The sequence below is a fragment of the Bos mutus genome, chromosome 19 (assembly GCF_027580195.1).
Source record: "Bos mutus isolate GX-2022 chromosome 19, NWIPB_WYAK_1.1, whole genome shotgun sequence".
Classification (NCBI taxonomy): domain Eukaryota; kingdom Metazoa; phylum Chordata; class Mammalia; order Artiodactyla; family Bovidae; genus Bos; species Bos mutus.
The window spans coordinates 1880141-1896143 of record NC_091635.1 but is presented as its reverse complement, the minus strand read 5'-3'; the positions used below and the strand labels follow the sequence as shown (position 1 = coordinate 1896143).

At 45.8% G+C, this 16003-nt stretch overlaps 1 protein-coding gene across 9 annotated transcripts in view; it reads left to right on the top strand.

Annotated features, from left to right (window-relative positions):
• Positions 1 to 16003, top strand: part of ABCA9 (ATP binding cassette subfamily A member 9) — a 62871-nt gene that overhangs the window by 20961 nt on the left and 25907 nt on the right. For all 9 annotated transcript variants that reach the window (XR_011467855.1, XR_011467856.1, XM_070388983.1 and 6 more), the window contains 7 exons: positions 3289 to 3428; positions 5063 to 5182; positions 6836 to 7034; positions 9552 to 9718; positions 10340 to 10473; positions 11125 to 11262; positions 14749 to 14856. Coding sequence is in view for 7 of the 9 variants with exons in the window: in XM_070388983.1 (XP_070245084.1) it covers positions 3289 to 3428; positions 5063 to 5182; positions 6836 to 7034; positions 9552 to 9718; positions 10340 to 10473; positions 11125 to 11262; positions 14749 to 14856 (1006 nt within the window). In the remaining 2 variants the exon portion in view is untranslated. The remainder of the gene's footprint in view (positions 1 to 3288; positions 3429 to 5062; positions 5183 to 6835; positions 7035 to 9551; positions 9719 to 10339; positions 10474 to 11124; positions 11263 to 14748; positions 14857 to 16003) is intronic.

The window sequence follows — 16003 nt, the reverse complement described above, 5'->3', positions numbered from 1 at the left end:
CTTAGCTAGAATGAATGACTTATGGGATTGCAGACATTGAGAATATACGAATGATTAAACCAAGTCTTGGGTTTCCTTCGTGGCTCAGTGGTAAAGAACCCTCCTCCAATGCAGGAGATGCGATTGGATCCCTGGGTCAGGAAGATCCCCTGGAGGAGGGCATTGCAACCCACTCCAGCGTTCTTGCCTGGAGAATCCCACAGACAGAGGAGCCTGGTGGGCCATGGTCCATGGGGTCGCAAAGAGTTGGGCATGACTTAGTGACTAAATAACAACAACCAGTGAGATTTAAATAGTGTCTGGAAGATATGTTCACAACCCAGTGTTTGCTAAGAGAAATTTATTGACACTCCAGCCTCTCTCTTATCCTGTTTCTAATGTTTATTTTTGCCAGTTGTAGCAATTTCAATCGGAGAAGGCAATGGCACCCCACCCCAGTACTCTTGCCTGGAAAATCCCATGGATGGAGGAGCCTGGTAGGCTGCAGTCCATAGGGTTGCGAAGAGTCAGACACGACTGAGCGACTTCACTTTCATTTTTCACTTTCATGCATTGGAGAAGGCAATGGCAACCTACTCCAGTGTTCTTCCCTGGGGAATCCCAGGGATGGGGGAGCCTGGTGGGCTGCTGTCTATGGGGTCACACAGAGTCAGAAACGACTGAAGTGACTTAGCAGCAGCAGCAGCAATTTCAATAGCTTCCTCTCTGTTCTCCCTAACTTCATCTTCCCTGTCATTTTTTTCTGTCTCCTTTTAGCACTATTAAGTAATGTCTATCACTTACTAAGCGTGGACTATATTTTAGGTACGTCCAAAGATATTTACATATGGAATATTCATATAATCATACTTAATTCCCCAAATAACTTTAGAAAGATGGTATTATTATGCTTCTTTGACAAGTCAAAGAATTTTAATAATCTGCCCACTCTCCCGTCGTTTATACTGTGCTTAGTCGCTCAGTCGTGTACGACTCTTTGTGACCCCATGGACTACAGCCCACCAGGCTCCTCTGTCCAAAGGATTCTCCAGACAAGAATACTGGAGTGGGTTGCCATGCCCTCCTCCAGGGGATCTTCCCAATCCAGGGATCAAACCCAGTCTCCCACATTGCAATTTGGACCAAGATTATAGATGTGATGTAAATTACTCCCTATACTTCCCAGTAAAGTGTAATATTTCTTAAAAATTAATTCAAGTCATTCCATCCCCAGTGGCTAAATGGATCCCACATTATTCGCTCCAAGTGCTTTGTTGTTGCTCAGTCCCTAAGTCGTGACTGACTCTCTGTGACCCCATGGACTGCAGCACGCCAGGCTTCCCTGTCCTTCACCATCCCCCGGAGTTTGCTCTAGCTCACGTCCATTGAGTCGGTGATGCCATCCATCTGTCGTCCCCTTCTCCTCCCACCTTCAATCTTTCCCAGCATCAGGGTCTTTTCCAATGAGTCGGCTCTTCACAACAGGTGCCCAAAATAGTGGAGCTTCAGCTTCAGCATCAGTCTTTCCAATGAATATTCAGGACTGGTTTTCTTTAGGATGGACTGGTTGGATCTCCTTGCTGTCCAAGGGACTCTCAAGAGTCTTCGCAAATGACACAATTCGAAAGCATCAGTGCTTCGGTGCTCAGCCTCCTTTCTGGTCCAAATTTCACATCGGTGCACGACTACTGGAAAAGCCATCGCTTTGACCAGATAGTGATTACCCACTATATAGGGGTTAAGTGGATCTCACATCATTCACTCTCAAGTGTTTAACTTGATCTAATTCATGATCCACCATAATCTGGGGGCAAGAGCTGATTGAATAAATGCCTCAACTAGAACCAACACAGGCTGTCCTCAGGGGGCCCACACTGTAGTGCCCTGACTCTGCCTAAGGTGGGACGTCTGTGTGCTGACGCATTTTAGCTGTGTTCAAATCTTATCTGCTCTTGAAGGTCTCTGAATGTCTTCTCTTGAACAATAAGCATCCTCTTTATTGCAGCCCTGAAAGCACTATTTTGATTGTTTCCTGAGGCATCTTAATTAACTTCTTTGATCCTCAGTTAAAAAAGTGAAACAATAATACTTACTTTACAGTGAAGGCTAAAAATATTGAAATGAATACCTGACAAGGAACCAGCTGCTCAGCTGGTGTAGCTCACCGTCCCTCCCCCTTCCTCCTGTTACGCGCTGCCTCATATCTCTGTCACGTCCCCAGCTCCTTTAGGGAAGCCACCACATTCTCCCTGTTTGGTATCCTGAAGAGTGAGTCACACAGGGTCTTATAAACTCAGGATACTTTTAGCTACAATTGATTTTGGGGGGTTTGTCTCACCAAAGTCCATTACGACGCCCTTGTCATTGTACAACCTCAGTAAGTTTCTTCTTCTTTTTAGTGTCAGATAAAGTCTCTGACTGTCTTTAAATTTTAATATTTACTTATTTACTTGGCTGCTCCGGGTCTTAGTTGCTGCACGTGGGGTCTAGTTCCCTGACCGTGGATCGAACTGGGGCCCCCTGCATGGGGAGGGAGCATAGAGTCATAGCCAGTGGACCACCAGGCAACTCCCAGCCTCGGTAAATGTCAGTGGATGTGACTAATAATAGGGTTTCTTAACTATAATGATTTCATAAAGAACTGTATATGTTCTCATCAAGAAGATGGACCAACTTTGACTTGAATAAATTTTGCCCCCTCCAAAAGATAAAATTAGCTAATATATTTTGAGGTTTACATGTTGCCAAGACCTATATGATTCCATACATACTGTGTTTTGTTATGTCTTCCAAAATTCTTGGAGACCTGAGTATTATTTCCAATCACAGAGTAGAAAATAGATCCTCAGAGGCCTAAATCTGGAATATGGACCCACAGGACATGGGAACTGTGTTCTTAATGACTGTAGCAGATTAACACTCTTTGTTCCTACCACCTTCACTCTGGCTTGTAGAACTCATACTTTACTGCAAAGAGAGAATTCAAAAGTTGAGATTTTGAACAGATGGAGACAAAATCGCCATTCCCCCACCTGACCCCAGTCAAGATGGAGCCGGATATCTCTTTCTCCCGAATAACAAACCTTGAGCCCCCTTACCTGTCCTTAAGCATCCTTTACTGCTTCTCCCTCTGCAGGTTGTGTAGATTATACAGCGTGGGCTACACTGATATTTTTAAGGCTTGCTCCCTCTATTAGATTATACTGTTTTGTCTCATAAATATTAATGAAGCAACAAACACAGGCTAGGGTTCTTTGTATAGGTGGCGTTGGATAAGAACAGCCTTAACTTACTCTTTTTAAACATCAGTTTGCATCTGAATGAGACGTGTGATCCAGACAGTGTAACATCGATTGTTAAACACCACGTCCCTGATGCCAAATTAACAGCCCAAAGTGAAGAAAAGCTGGAGTATATTCTGCCTTTGGAAAGGACAAACAAATTTCCAGGTAACAGAATGCAAGAGACCACAGAATTGTTTGTAATGATGTGTACGATCACTGTGGTGTTTAGAATGATGGCTGACATTCGCTGCTTGCAAAGTACGTAGCACTGTGAATTATTTATGACTTATTGTTTAATATTCCAACAGCACTTATGAGTACACTGAGGCAGGAAAATGCTAATTATGTTTCAAGTTACAACATGTGCGGTCAAGAGATACAGGGCGACATCAAGCTACAATGAGAAGCATTAGGGAAATTTGCGTCGGGAATGCATGAGAAGGAGGTCCAGGCAGGGAGAGGTCTGGGCACACCCAGGCGGGGAATCGGATGGGAGCCGAGTGAGCACGCACTGTAGGCAGATGGTGTTAAAAGCACCGCGACATAACGTTATAATCTTCACAATTCAACAGTGATCATGATCAGCCTATATGAAAATCAAGAGCTTTGCTGCAAACACGAACGGCTGGAGAGGCATCGGTTTCCCAATACGCTGTTTCATTCCCCAAGCATTCTGAGCTGGATTGCACTAAAAAGTGTAACCCATAAAAATGTGTTTGCTTTATTGCGTTCCAAGAAGTTGCCAACTGTTAATGGAAGGTCTTGGGCCAGTCTGCATGCTTGAATTAATAAGCCCGCAACAACTGTGGCTAATAAGGACATACAGCGCCAGGCAAACTCGGCCGGCAGAGCCAGACTGGCTAGATTCAAAGCCCAGCTCTGCGGGTACTCTCCCTGTCACCCCAAACAGGTTATATTAGTGTACTCCACCTCAGTTTGACCATTTGTAAAAAGCGGTTCATATTAGTACAAACTTTATAGGGTTTTTATGAAGCTTTAATTCATTTACGTTTATTATAAAAGTATTAACTATAAATCAGGCACCTGGAAAGATATCTGACAGGTAGCATCTATGGTATTTTAGCAAGTTTCAGACACCCTCAGTTTCAGAACGTGCCACCAGGGAAGAAGCAGAAAGAAACAATGCTGGCATTTAACACATGACCCCCTAGTATTTATAACACATGCTCATTTCAGATGCATTAAAAGTTGATGAAATGTATTCATTTTAGAATCAGTGAAATAATGACCATATTAACTCATACAATGCCTTTGATATGTGTATGGTTTGTGTGCATACGTGTTAAGCTGTGTCCAGCTCTTCTGCAACCCCATGGAGTGTGGCCCAGCAGGCTCCTCTGCCTGTGGGATTTCCCAGGCAAGAATACTGGAGTGGGTTGCAGTTTCCTTCCCCAGGGGATCTTCTGGGCCCAAGGATGGGACCTGTGTCTCCTGCACTGGCAGGTGGATTCCTTGCCACTGAGCCACCTGGGAAGCCTAACAATTGCATTTTTAAAAAACACATTAAATAAAATAGAATACGTTTTTTCCCAAAGCCCCCCACATGTGTAGTATTCTAGGCATGAAAACAGAAATTTCTAGACTCTTATACCCAAGCAGGTCTGGAAACTAACACACTGTATCGTTTATTTTAGAAGTGAGGGACTGTCGACAGCACAGGTTTGTTTCTGATGAGTGTATTGGTCCTATCACAAGTGTTTTCTACTTTGAAAACTATAGTTATTATCAATCTCGTTGCAACTGATATTAATTTAGTACATTTTTATGCCTATTTTTAGACCTCTACAGGGATCTTGAAAGCTGTTCCAACCAGGGCATTGAGAATTATGGTGTTTCCATGACAACACTGAATGAAGTGTTCTTGAAATTAGAAGGAAAATCAGCTTTTGATGAATCAGGTAATAAATAATTTTTTACCTTGAAATTTCTCATTCTGTGCTACATTTTGTCCTGAAAACACACTTGGAATGACGAAGTTACACGATTTTCGAGGTGCGATGATTCGATGTGGTCTTGGAAAAAGTTAGAGCAGGTGAGAAGTCTGTCGAGGTGCGATGATTCGATGTGGTCTTGGAAAAAGTTAGAGCAGACGAGAAGTCTGCTTCTTGCTTTCTCCCCTCTTCTCTCAATGCTGGTCTCACCTCTTGAATTCTGTCTCCCGTCCCAGACATTTTACTAAGCCTGTGGAACACAGACCATGTCTTTATGCAGCACACATAAATATGCAATATAGTGTTTTTTGAATGTAACTGCTATGGGTAAAAGAAAATTAGAATTGTAAGTTGAAAGTTATTTTCTTGACATATGTGAGGATATTATTTCACTAGTAGGCTTCGCTGGTGGCTCAGTGGTAAAGAATTCACCTGCGGTGCGGAAGGCCCGGGTTCGATCCCTGGGTCAGGAAGACCCCCTGGAGAAGGAAGTGGCGGCCACTCCGGAATTTCACTATTGCTGTTGAAAGATCTGCTGTCAGTCTAATTGTTACTCCTTGGATAGTTCTCTGCCTTTCTTCTCTAGCTGCTCTAAGCTATTTCTTTTGTCTCTGGTTCACCTTCATCCTGCTGTGTTTAGTCTGGCCTATGCTCTTGTCTTCTTTTCTTTTTTGGTTGATCAGGTGGGAAGTCTTTTTTATATACTTGATAACTTTTGTAAGTGGTGTAATTCACTTTTAGGGAACATACATTCAAAGCATCAATTTCTCTAGGCTTCTCTTCCAAAAGAGGTAACTTTATCTAGTTTTCAGGCTTCCCTTGTGGCTCGGATGGTAAAGAATCCAGCTGCAATGCAGGGGACCCAGGTTTGATCCCTGGGTTGGGAAGATCCACTGGAGAAGGGACTGGCAACCCACTCCAGTATTCCTGCCAGGAGAATACTCCCAGGCTCCCATGGGCAGAGGAGCCTGGCGGGCCACAGTCCAAGGGGTCACAAAGAGTCAGACATGAATAAGCGATGTTCACTTACCTAGTTTTCAGCTATGGCTATGTTAAAAATATTGTCTCAACCAATTTCATATCCTTCTGTTCTTCATATTCTTTCATATTCTCCTTGGTCAAAAATACTAAGATAGTTTGTCTCTTGCAATAGATTTTTCCAGGCTAAATATGGATTTCTGATCATTATGTTCTCTAGAATGAATTCAGTCCTTTAAAGCTCTGGATACAGAGCTATTTTTTTTCCCAGAAAATACGAGATTCCTTTTATTATGTCGTTATTTCTTCTTCCTGTATTGTGTCTTTATATCTTTTTATTTTTTTGCTGTGTTCCTGTCTCCTTAGCAGTTTCTCTAGTGGTGCCCTGAATTAGATTATTTGCATCTTTGCCCAAGACTCTCTCCTCTGACAACAATTGCTGAAAAGATCCTAGGAAAATCTAAATAGTGCACGTTGACATCACTGACTCAAGGGACGTGAGTTTGAGCAAACTCCGGGGGACAGTGAAGGACAGGGAGCCCGGTGTGCTGCAGCCCACGGGGTCACGGAGAGTCGGACACAACTGAGCGACTGAACCATGGCAAACGGCTCTTTACAAATGACTGGTTTCATCCTTTGTAGGCCCTGCAGTTTTGGAGCAGTTACAGAGTGGCAGAACCAACGACACAGGCAGCCTTGCTGAGCCGGAACAGGTCGTGTCGTCCTTCAGTGAAGCAAGCAGCACGGTCGGCGGCCTGGCCCTCTGGAGGCAGCAGCTCTGTGCAGTAGCAAAAGTCCGCTTCCTCAAGTTAAAGAGTGAAAAGAGAGCCCTGCTGGCCATGTGAGTACCTGCGAGTTTCAGGCTCATATGAGGAGTGTGATGTCAACAAACTCAGGAGAGAAGAACTTCGATGCAAGAAGTTCCAGCAACTGCATGTGGTCTTTTTAACACAGAAACCACGGTTTCTTTAACTTTTCATTTTCTATTGGAGCGTGTTGTTGTTGCGTTGCTGAGTCCAGTTCTTTTGTGACCCTGTGGACAGAAGCCAGGCTCCTCTGTCCAGGGGATACAGCCAGTCAACAACACTGTGATAGTTTCAGGTGGACAGCAAAGGGACTCAGCCATGCGTACACGTGTCCACTCTCCCCCAGACTCCCCTCCCATCCCGGCTGCCAGGTAACACTGAGCAGAGGCCCCTGTGCTGTACAGCACGTCTTGTTGGTTGTCCATTTTAAACAGAGCAGTGTGTTCGTGTCCATCCCAACAACCAAGCATCCTTCCCCTCTCCTTCCCCTCTGGCAACCGTAAGTTCACATAGAAATCAGTTTTAACTGCTTTGGTGAATATGTAATTAAACCAGATAGAGTTTGGGGTTTTTCTTTTAATTTGGACAGAATCTGCTATGATCAGAGGGTTCAAGCAGTTTTTCAGAAGCTTGGAATTCAGGCCCTAGGTTCTAAGGATTTGCCTCTTTCCCCAAAGTGGCTCTGTGCCTGTTTTTATTTTAGCACAGAATTCAAGTCATTGCCTGGAACTTACCTGTAGAGTTCCAGGCCCTTTGTTAAGTAACACCTCCTTGCATGAGTCCTCTCTGCCCAGGACACATATTCATTAAAAACTATTTGTGAGTACTCCTGTATAACACTCTCTGCTACATGTCTTATCGAATAAACCAGACATGAGATTTGGCTTTGGAGGGTGATTAGAAGTACACTGAAGGAGCGTAACGCGACAACAGCCAGGAGATGGAAGCCACCTAGCTGTCCGTCGGCAGATGAATGGGTAAAGAAGTTGTGGTCCCTAAACAATGGAATATCACTCAGTCATAGAAAGGAATGAATCTGAGTCTGTGCTAGCGAGGTGGATGAACTTAGATCCCTTATGCAGAGTGAAGTAAGTCAGAAAAACAAACACCGTATATTAATGTGTATATATATATATATATATGTGGAATCTAGAAGGATGGTACTGATGAATCTGTGTGTAGAGGAGAAATAGAAACACACACATGGAGAACAGAGTCGTGGGTGCAGCAGAGGAAGGAGAGGGCGAGATGAATTGAGAGCCGCACCGACACACACCCCACAGCGTGTGACATAGAGAGCTGGTGGGAGCTGCTGCATGACCCGGGGACCTCAACCTGGTGCTCTGTGACAACCTAGGGGGGTGGGATGGGGAACGGGGAGAGGGAGGCTCAAGAGAGAGGGGACTGTGTATACTCACGGCTGATTCACGGTGTTGTACAGCAGAAACCAACACAACATTGTAACGCAATTATCCTCCAATTAAGAAAAAAAAGCGGAGTGCACAGTTAGACAATATCGTCAGCTGTAGCACTGGTACAAGAGAAATGATGTCCAAATGGGACCTCCCAAAAAAGAACCTTACATGAGGGAGAATTTGAATTTGGTGTAAGGAGATGGAGCATGTAGCTAAGGAAGGAAAGGAGGATGAAAAAGCAGGCAGAGGAAGCAGCTTGGGGATGGAGATACGTGAGGAGAGGAAGAACTGGAATTAATTCGAGTTAGCTGACATCCTGCAGCACGGGATGTACGAAAGAGTAAGAATAATGTTGATAATACATTAAATAGAGCTAAGGAGTGTGGGCTTTATACAAAGTAAGGAACTAATGAGGTTCTTTTATTATTTTTGAATGAGTAATTGGTATAAGTAGGACAGAATGCCAAGAAACTTAATTGCACAACCATGCAAAAAGATTTGGAAATGGTAGGCACTGGAGACAAGGAAAAGAGACCTTGAGGGCAGTTTGAAAGAGGTCAGGAAAAGGCTCATTCAGGTCCAAATTTGCAAAGTAGGAGAGAGGTTTTGGAGGCAAACAGTAATGATACGATAAGCAGAAAATTTCGGCCATTCGGAAAAGGGACATAAGGGAGAGCAATGAGTAGAAAGCGACTGGGGCTCAAGCTCGAGCAAATGAGAAAACGTCATTTACAGGAACTGGGAGCAGGAAGGGGAGGAGGCTCAGGCCGGAGGAAGCCTGGGCGCTGGTGACGTGCCAGCTGGCAGCGTTCCAGAAAAAGATGGCAAGCAGGGCTGAACAGGACGAAGAAGTGGGCACTAGAGAGAGATTTCAGAGTCGTCCTCAGCTGACTTCGTCAACTGGAAAGACGTGTTCCGAGGTGGAGGGGGAGGTGGTTTAGAGATGCACGGAGACCAGGAGCGGACGCACACGAGCCACCTCACGTCAGAAAAAAGAAAAGAGCGGGCGGAACACGGTCACGGGCTTGACTAGTGCCTGTAACTCATTTCTATTTGCGCACTGTTACCTGCTTGGACTGGAAAGCCCGCAGTAGTTGCTACAGCTGAGTTGTTTTCTTTTCCCTTTCCTCCTTGCAGATTACTGCTTTTCGGCATCACCTTTGGTCCTCAGCTTTTGGAGCATCTGTCCTATCGGTTACACCAAAAAAGCTATGCTTGGGGATTGTCTCCAAACATGTACTTCCTCTCCCCGGGTCAACGACCTCAAGCCCCACTGACCCGCTTACTGGTCGTCAACAGAACAGGTGAACGTGGGGCTGGACGCACCGGCTCAATGTTGATTCGTGTTGAGAGACTCCCCTAGACCATATGAACCACGAGGGGGAAGGAGTTCTGTATGTTTTAGAAAATTGTAGGTGAGGCCAAACAGGAAACGCATTCCAAAGGGAAAAATGCAAGGTAGGGAGTTTGTTTTTAAAAACGTGTTTTGCAAGTTTACTTAGACTCTGAAGCATGCTGCACACAGCAACACAGGAATTTAGGAAAGGGGTTACTGACTGGTTTCTGAGGTCTTCTACAGCATTTTTTAAGTACTATGCAGTTGTGAGCTTTGGGGAAAAAAAAATACTTTCCATATTGCTAAGATGGAAGTTTAATATGGTCGAGGATTTGAATGTTAATTTTAAGTAGCAGTTGCACACAAACAGAAATGATAAGTAAATGCTTCAGCTGTAGGTAAAGCAAGTTTGACGTTTCCTTGACACCAGAATGGATTTTAGTCCCACGGCATTGGTTCTGCCTTTGTAAGGAAATCCTTAGAGTCCTTATTATGGTATGCTTTGCGTGACATCATTTACTGTTTTAAAAAATATTCTCTTTTGTGTTTTACTTCATTTTTGCTTCTTTTGATCTTACCCGCATGGTAGGGTCACGCATTGATGACTTCATACATTCACTGAGGCGCCAAAACATCGATTTAGAAGTGGACGCCCTTGGAACAAGAAATGGCCCCAGCGAGCCATCGTACAACGGGGCCATCACTGTGACAGGCAACGACGAGGTATGCCGGGCTCCGACGCCCGTCACGTCAAAGACGGGCAGGAACGTGCGGTTTGAACAACGCACACCAACTGACGCAAGCAGATGGGATAGTTCTCATTTTTAGAGGTTAATTCATTCTGCACATTCTTTATTTGTAAACTGAACGCATCACAAACAAAGCCTACCGCTGTGCTGAAGTGAAGGTGCGTTATGGAGCTTTATAGTGAGTGTTTAAAGTGAAAGTCGCTCTGTCGTGTCCAGCAGTTTTGAACCTACATGAAATTCTCCAGGCCAGAATACTGGAGTGGGTAGCCTTTCCCTTCTCCGGGATCCTCCCAACCCAGGGATGGAACCCAGGTCTCCCGCATTGCAGGCAGATTCTTTACCAGCTGAGCCACAAGTGTTGCTGCTAAAAATCACGTGATGTATTTTGTTTTACTTTAGGCATAAACAGTCACACAGCTAATGCTGTTGCAGCTGGTACAGATCAAAATGCTGAGCTCCTTGCCGTATGTTGGGAATTAGTTGAATAATATGAGTCATGCTTCACGACACTCAGGCTTTAGCCTTCCTGTGTTGTCCGTCATTTGAAAGCTTTTCTACCATGTACTTTCATTAAATGTTGTATTTGCTTGCTGAGGACTTAGAATGCATATTTGCTATGCTTTAGGATCCCAGATTCTCTATAGCATGTAACACCAAAAGGCTGAATTGCTTTCCTGTACTCATGGACATCATTAGCAATGGGCTACTTGGAATGCTTAATTCTTCAGAACACATTCAGACGGACAGAAGCACGTATTTTGAGGTAAGTGTAGTATTATCTCACTTTTCGTGGGTCATGAGACGTTTTCAGGAAAATACTTGAAATGCTGAAATAACAGGGTAGTTTTTATGAACTTATTCTCGAATGTTTATGTTTTATATGCAACTAAATTAGCATATATATGTATATGTACACACATATGTGTATACATACACATGCAATATTTAGCAATCATTGCAAAGCATTGTAACTTTAATTGGATGACAAGGCCAACGAACAACAGAAATACAATTAATTGGAAAAAAAATAATGAATTTTGGGCTTAGATCTGTTACCATCTGTGGCCCTCAGTAATGGGACCTAGTTAAACAGCCAGCATCTTAAATGCCAGGCTTTGTGACCTTGTAACAACCGAACTTTTGTAGGTATAGGTTTAACAATCCACAAAAAAATGCAGATAAAAAGTTTATCATGGGGCTTCCGTGGTGGCTCAGTGGATAAGAATCTGCCTGCCAATGCAAGAGATATGGGTTCGACCTCTGGTCTGGGAAGATCCCACAGGCCACAGAGCCACTAAATCTGTGGGCCACAACTACTGAGCCTGTGCTCTAGAGCCGGGAGCTGCAACCCCTGGGCCCACGCGCCCGAGCTCCACAGCAGGAGAAGCCGCCGCGGTGAGAAGCCCGAGTGCCGCACCTGGAGAGGAGCCCGTGCGGCAACAGAGACCCGGGACAGCCACAGATAAAAACAAACAGGAAAAATTATAAAGAAAAAAAAACTCGATCACAAAGCTCCCTTAAGAAGGAAACAAGACAATGTTGGCAGGAGGAGCCGGGGCTGAGTTGCTATAAAGACAAGTGGTGGGGCACACGGAAAACCAGAGGCGCTCGGTAATTGCACCTACTATCATTATTGAGGTTAGTACTGTTTTTCTTGGGAATCCTTCAAGTTTCCGTTAAAGAATGTTCAGCTGTGACTAGACCAGGGACCGGCTGAATTAGAACCAGAAGACGCGCTTGTATAAAATACGATTGGCCGGCCGTGCCCGGGTCCCGAGTCAGAGCCTCCTCAGGGGGTGACGGTGTGCAGATCCGCATCTTCACATCACCGCTTACGTCCTTCTCTGTGCTGAGTCTCCCTCTGCCTCCTTTAAAAGATGCGTTGGGCATACTCTGTAGCTCACGGGTCACTTTCTGTTGTCAAAAATTACTCCAGTGCTGTCCAAAACCTCAAGTTCTTGTCCGGTTCAAAGACATCAGTAAGCAGCAGTCTCGTGGGTGAGGGCCGGGGTGGGCTGTCGGTGGTGTGAGGCACGCTTTCCTCCCCTTCAGCAGTCTAACCTCTTGGAGTGGAGAGGAGAGGAGAGTGGCCTTGGTCTGGAGCACGCCTTTCCCCTCCTGAGTAAAATGCGGCGGGTGCTGGGAGTGCAGATGGAGGACCCGCAGACCAAGACAAGGATGAGGTGCTGAGGGCTCCCCCGGCCGTCGAGCTGTGGCTGCCCCGGTCCCCTCTGCTTACCTGGTGGCCCCCACCGAGGGGACCTGTGTGGTGGTTTAGGGGAGGGTTTAGCTTGGACCCCCGGCCCTCCCAGAGATGAAGACCTACTCAGCCTTGCAGGACAGAAGTCCGCTCAGGCTGCGGGAGAGACAGCCACACTATCCTGCTTTCTATGGGTTTTTATTGTTTAATGTGCCATCAGTCAGGTAGCGGAACAACTTTGTCTCCTGGGTCTAGAACCTATAAGTTAGGGTTTACCTCATAAAATTCAGCTATTTAGGAACATTTTGTAATATATAAATATAAGTAAAATATAATTTGCTTTCATTTCTTAGAATACATTTTAATGTTAAAATCGTTTAAATTTGCCAGTAATTTAAAATGTAAATAGTTTGAATTTACCAATAATAAAGAAAATGCATTAATCTTCAAATAAATATTTTAAAACTTTAAAGGAGTTATATTCAGTAACAGTTTTATCACTGTAGTGTCTTAGTTTCGGAGTTAAATTATGTGGTAACTTAAAAAAAAAATGACTTTACTACAAAATGTTTGCTACCTACCAGCCTAGCTGGCCTGGGGTACCTGTGTAGATAATTTCTCTTAGCGTGAACCCTGTCGATTTCCCCCCCCGCCCCGCCCCCACTCCTGGTCTGCTCCAATTCTGCAAGCCCGTCTGCCTTGAGTCTAAAGCACAGAGCTCACTTCTGACCCCACTCATGACTTTAACCGTCCATCAGAGTGTCCTGAAGGGTCCCCACTGGCCACCGTTCATGTCCCTGCCTGACCAACCACCCAACTGGCATCAGGAGTCTCTGTGGGCTCCTCTAGGCCGAGCTCTACACACCCTGCCCGCAGGTCCATGTCCTCTAACATGGACAGAATGTGATGTTTATGAACCAAGTTTTGTGTGAGGGGTCAGCCATTGAGACTAATTGTGAATTTTCCATTCCCAAAGAGGGCCCCTGGTTACTCAGAGGTTAAAGAACCTGATGCAATGCAGGAGACCTGGGTTTGATCCCTGGGTCAGGAAGATCCCTGGAGGAGGGCATGGCAACCCACTCCAGTATTCTTGCCTGAAGAATCCCATGGATAGAGGAGCCTGGTAGGCTAGAGTTCATGGGGTCGCAAATAGTCAGACACGACTGAGCGACTGACACACACTAAAGATATTCCAGATCTGGAAAGCCAGCAGGGGTGACCATAGGCAGAGATCAGAGGCGCTGAGGCAGACCTGGGTGCGATTTCTTCCCTTTATCTCCACATGTGCATCTCTGTTCAGGCGGTGCTGACCTGCTGCAAGAGCTCAGAGGGGCCCTCCATTTAGGAGGGGCTGAGAGAGGGTAAGCAGCTCTCAAGGCTCAGGGTCCTGGCCTCAGAGATGAGCAAAGCAGTGAGGCAACCAGTCACCGATGAGAGGTGACTTCTCTCAAGGCTTCGAGCCAAACCCAAAGCCCTCTTTAACCTGTACAGGGCTTTGCATCGCTTTAACTCAATGCTTTTATGTGGCGTGTGGGCTGACCATTTTTCTCCAAGCCCAGACACCTACCTACTCAATAATTCATACCCGCCAGCACTTTGAAGGCATTTGAGCTTCCTCCATTATGTTGAATGAGAGAAATGATTCCTCCTACATGTTGAGCTGAACTGACTTGGTCTCAGGTTCTGAATGTACCGCAGTGGCTCCTCTGTTGACAGCCCACGACCTCTGTCTATTAAAAGTCAGCCTCAATGCAGTCAGCGCAGTGCTGGGTAGAAGAGGTTGTGTGATTACGTCTCCCGTTGTTAACCATGGGAGCGTATCCAGTTGATGCGATGCGATGGAGTTTGCTTCTTCGTGAATCAATCAGGATGCACGTTCAAATGTCCCAGCCGCTGTAACACACGACTAAGGAAGCGAAGTTTCAAACAAACAGGACCTTGGGACGTGCTCTGGGTAGTTAGACCGCTTCACGCATTGAAATGATTTGGTTTAGAAATAGTATAAATGAAGTCCATACCTGACCGCCCACGTGTTCGGCATGATTTCAGGAGCACACGTCTAACGAGCACGAGTACCTGGGCATGGCCTTCTTCTGGATCCCTGGGGCGGCCTGCTTCACTCCGTACATCGCCATGGGCAGCATCGGTGACCATAAAGTAAGAACAGCTATGGAGCCCGTGTCCTGCTCCGTACCCTGTAACACCCACATGGAGAGTGAGATGAAGTAGATACAGGCAGACAGACGACTGAATCACTCCGCCGTGTGCCTGAAACAACACGACGTTGTCAACCGACTATACTCCCATATAAAATAACAATTAATAAAAGCTGAGCAATAAGAAAAAATGCAACAAAAGGGATTAAGTCAAATTTCTCAAATTTTCCTCCCTGAGGGAAAAAAATGTTTCCTATACTAAGTAGTAATGATAATAAAAAGCAAAAGTCCTTATATGTTCTTTTATATTTTTATTGGAGTATAATCGCTTTACCACGTTGTGTTGGTTTCTGTCTACAAGGTGATTCAGCCGCATGTACACACATATCCCCTCCTTCCTGAACCTCCCCTCCCCACGCCACCTCTCCCCCACCCCTCCCCGGGTCACCCCAGAGCCCCGAGTGAGCTCCCCACGCTGTACAGCAAGCTCCCGCCAGCTCTCTGCCTCCCCACGCCACCCCTCCCCCCTCCCCCCTCCCCCACCCCTCTCCCTCCCCATGCCACCCCTCCCCCATCCCCCCCTCCCCCACCCCTCCCCCCGGGTCACCCCAGAGCCCCAAGCTGAGCTCCGTGCGCTGCGCAGCAGCTCCCACCAGCTCTCTGCCTTACACACGGTAGCGTATATGGGTCAGCGCTACTCTCCCAATTGCTATGTTCTTAACACCCTGTGACCCCGCCCCCGTCTTATGACCACACATGTATATGTGCATCGTGCACCTAATTTAAACAATGGAGGGTCAACCATTTGAATAAAAGCTTGGCGAATATACGGAATATGCTATTTGCCTTAAATGAGAGACCTCAGGAAGGATAGCTCAGAAGGTACCATCAACGGGCTGGGAACCGCGGATTCTGTCTGGTGGGTTCTACTTCCCTGCTGACACCATCCCATCCCCGTTCCAGACGGAGGCGAGGTTCTCCGGTGTAACAGCCCTAAGCAATGCACCAGAGTACTTTGGCTTATTGCTGGAAAAGAGTGTCCCTTTAAAGCTTCTTTTTGTGAAGATTCTATAAGAATGTCAGGAACCCACGGTAGACTTTCTGTGCATCCATGGTGCTTCCCTGCCACACAAGTTCCCTCCTCGTGT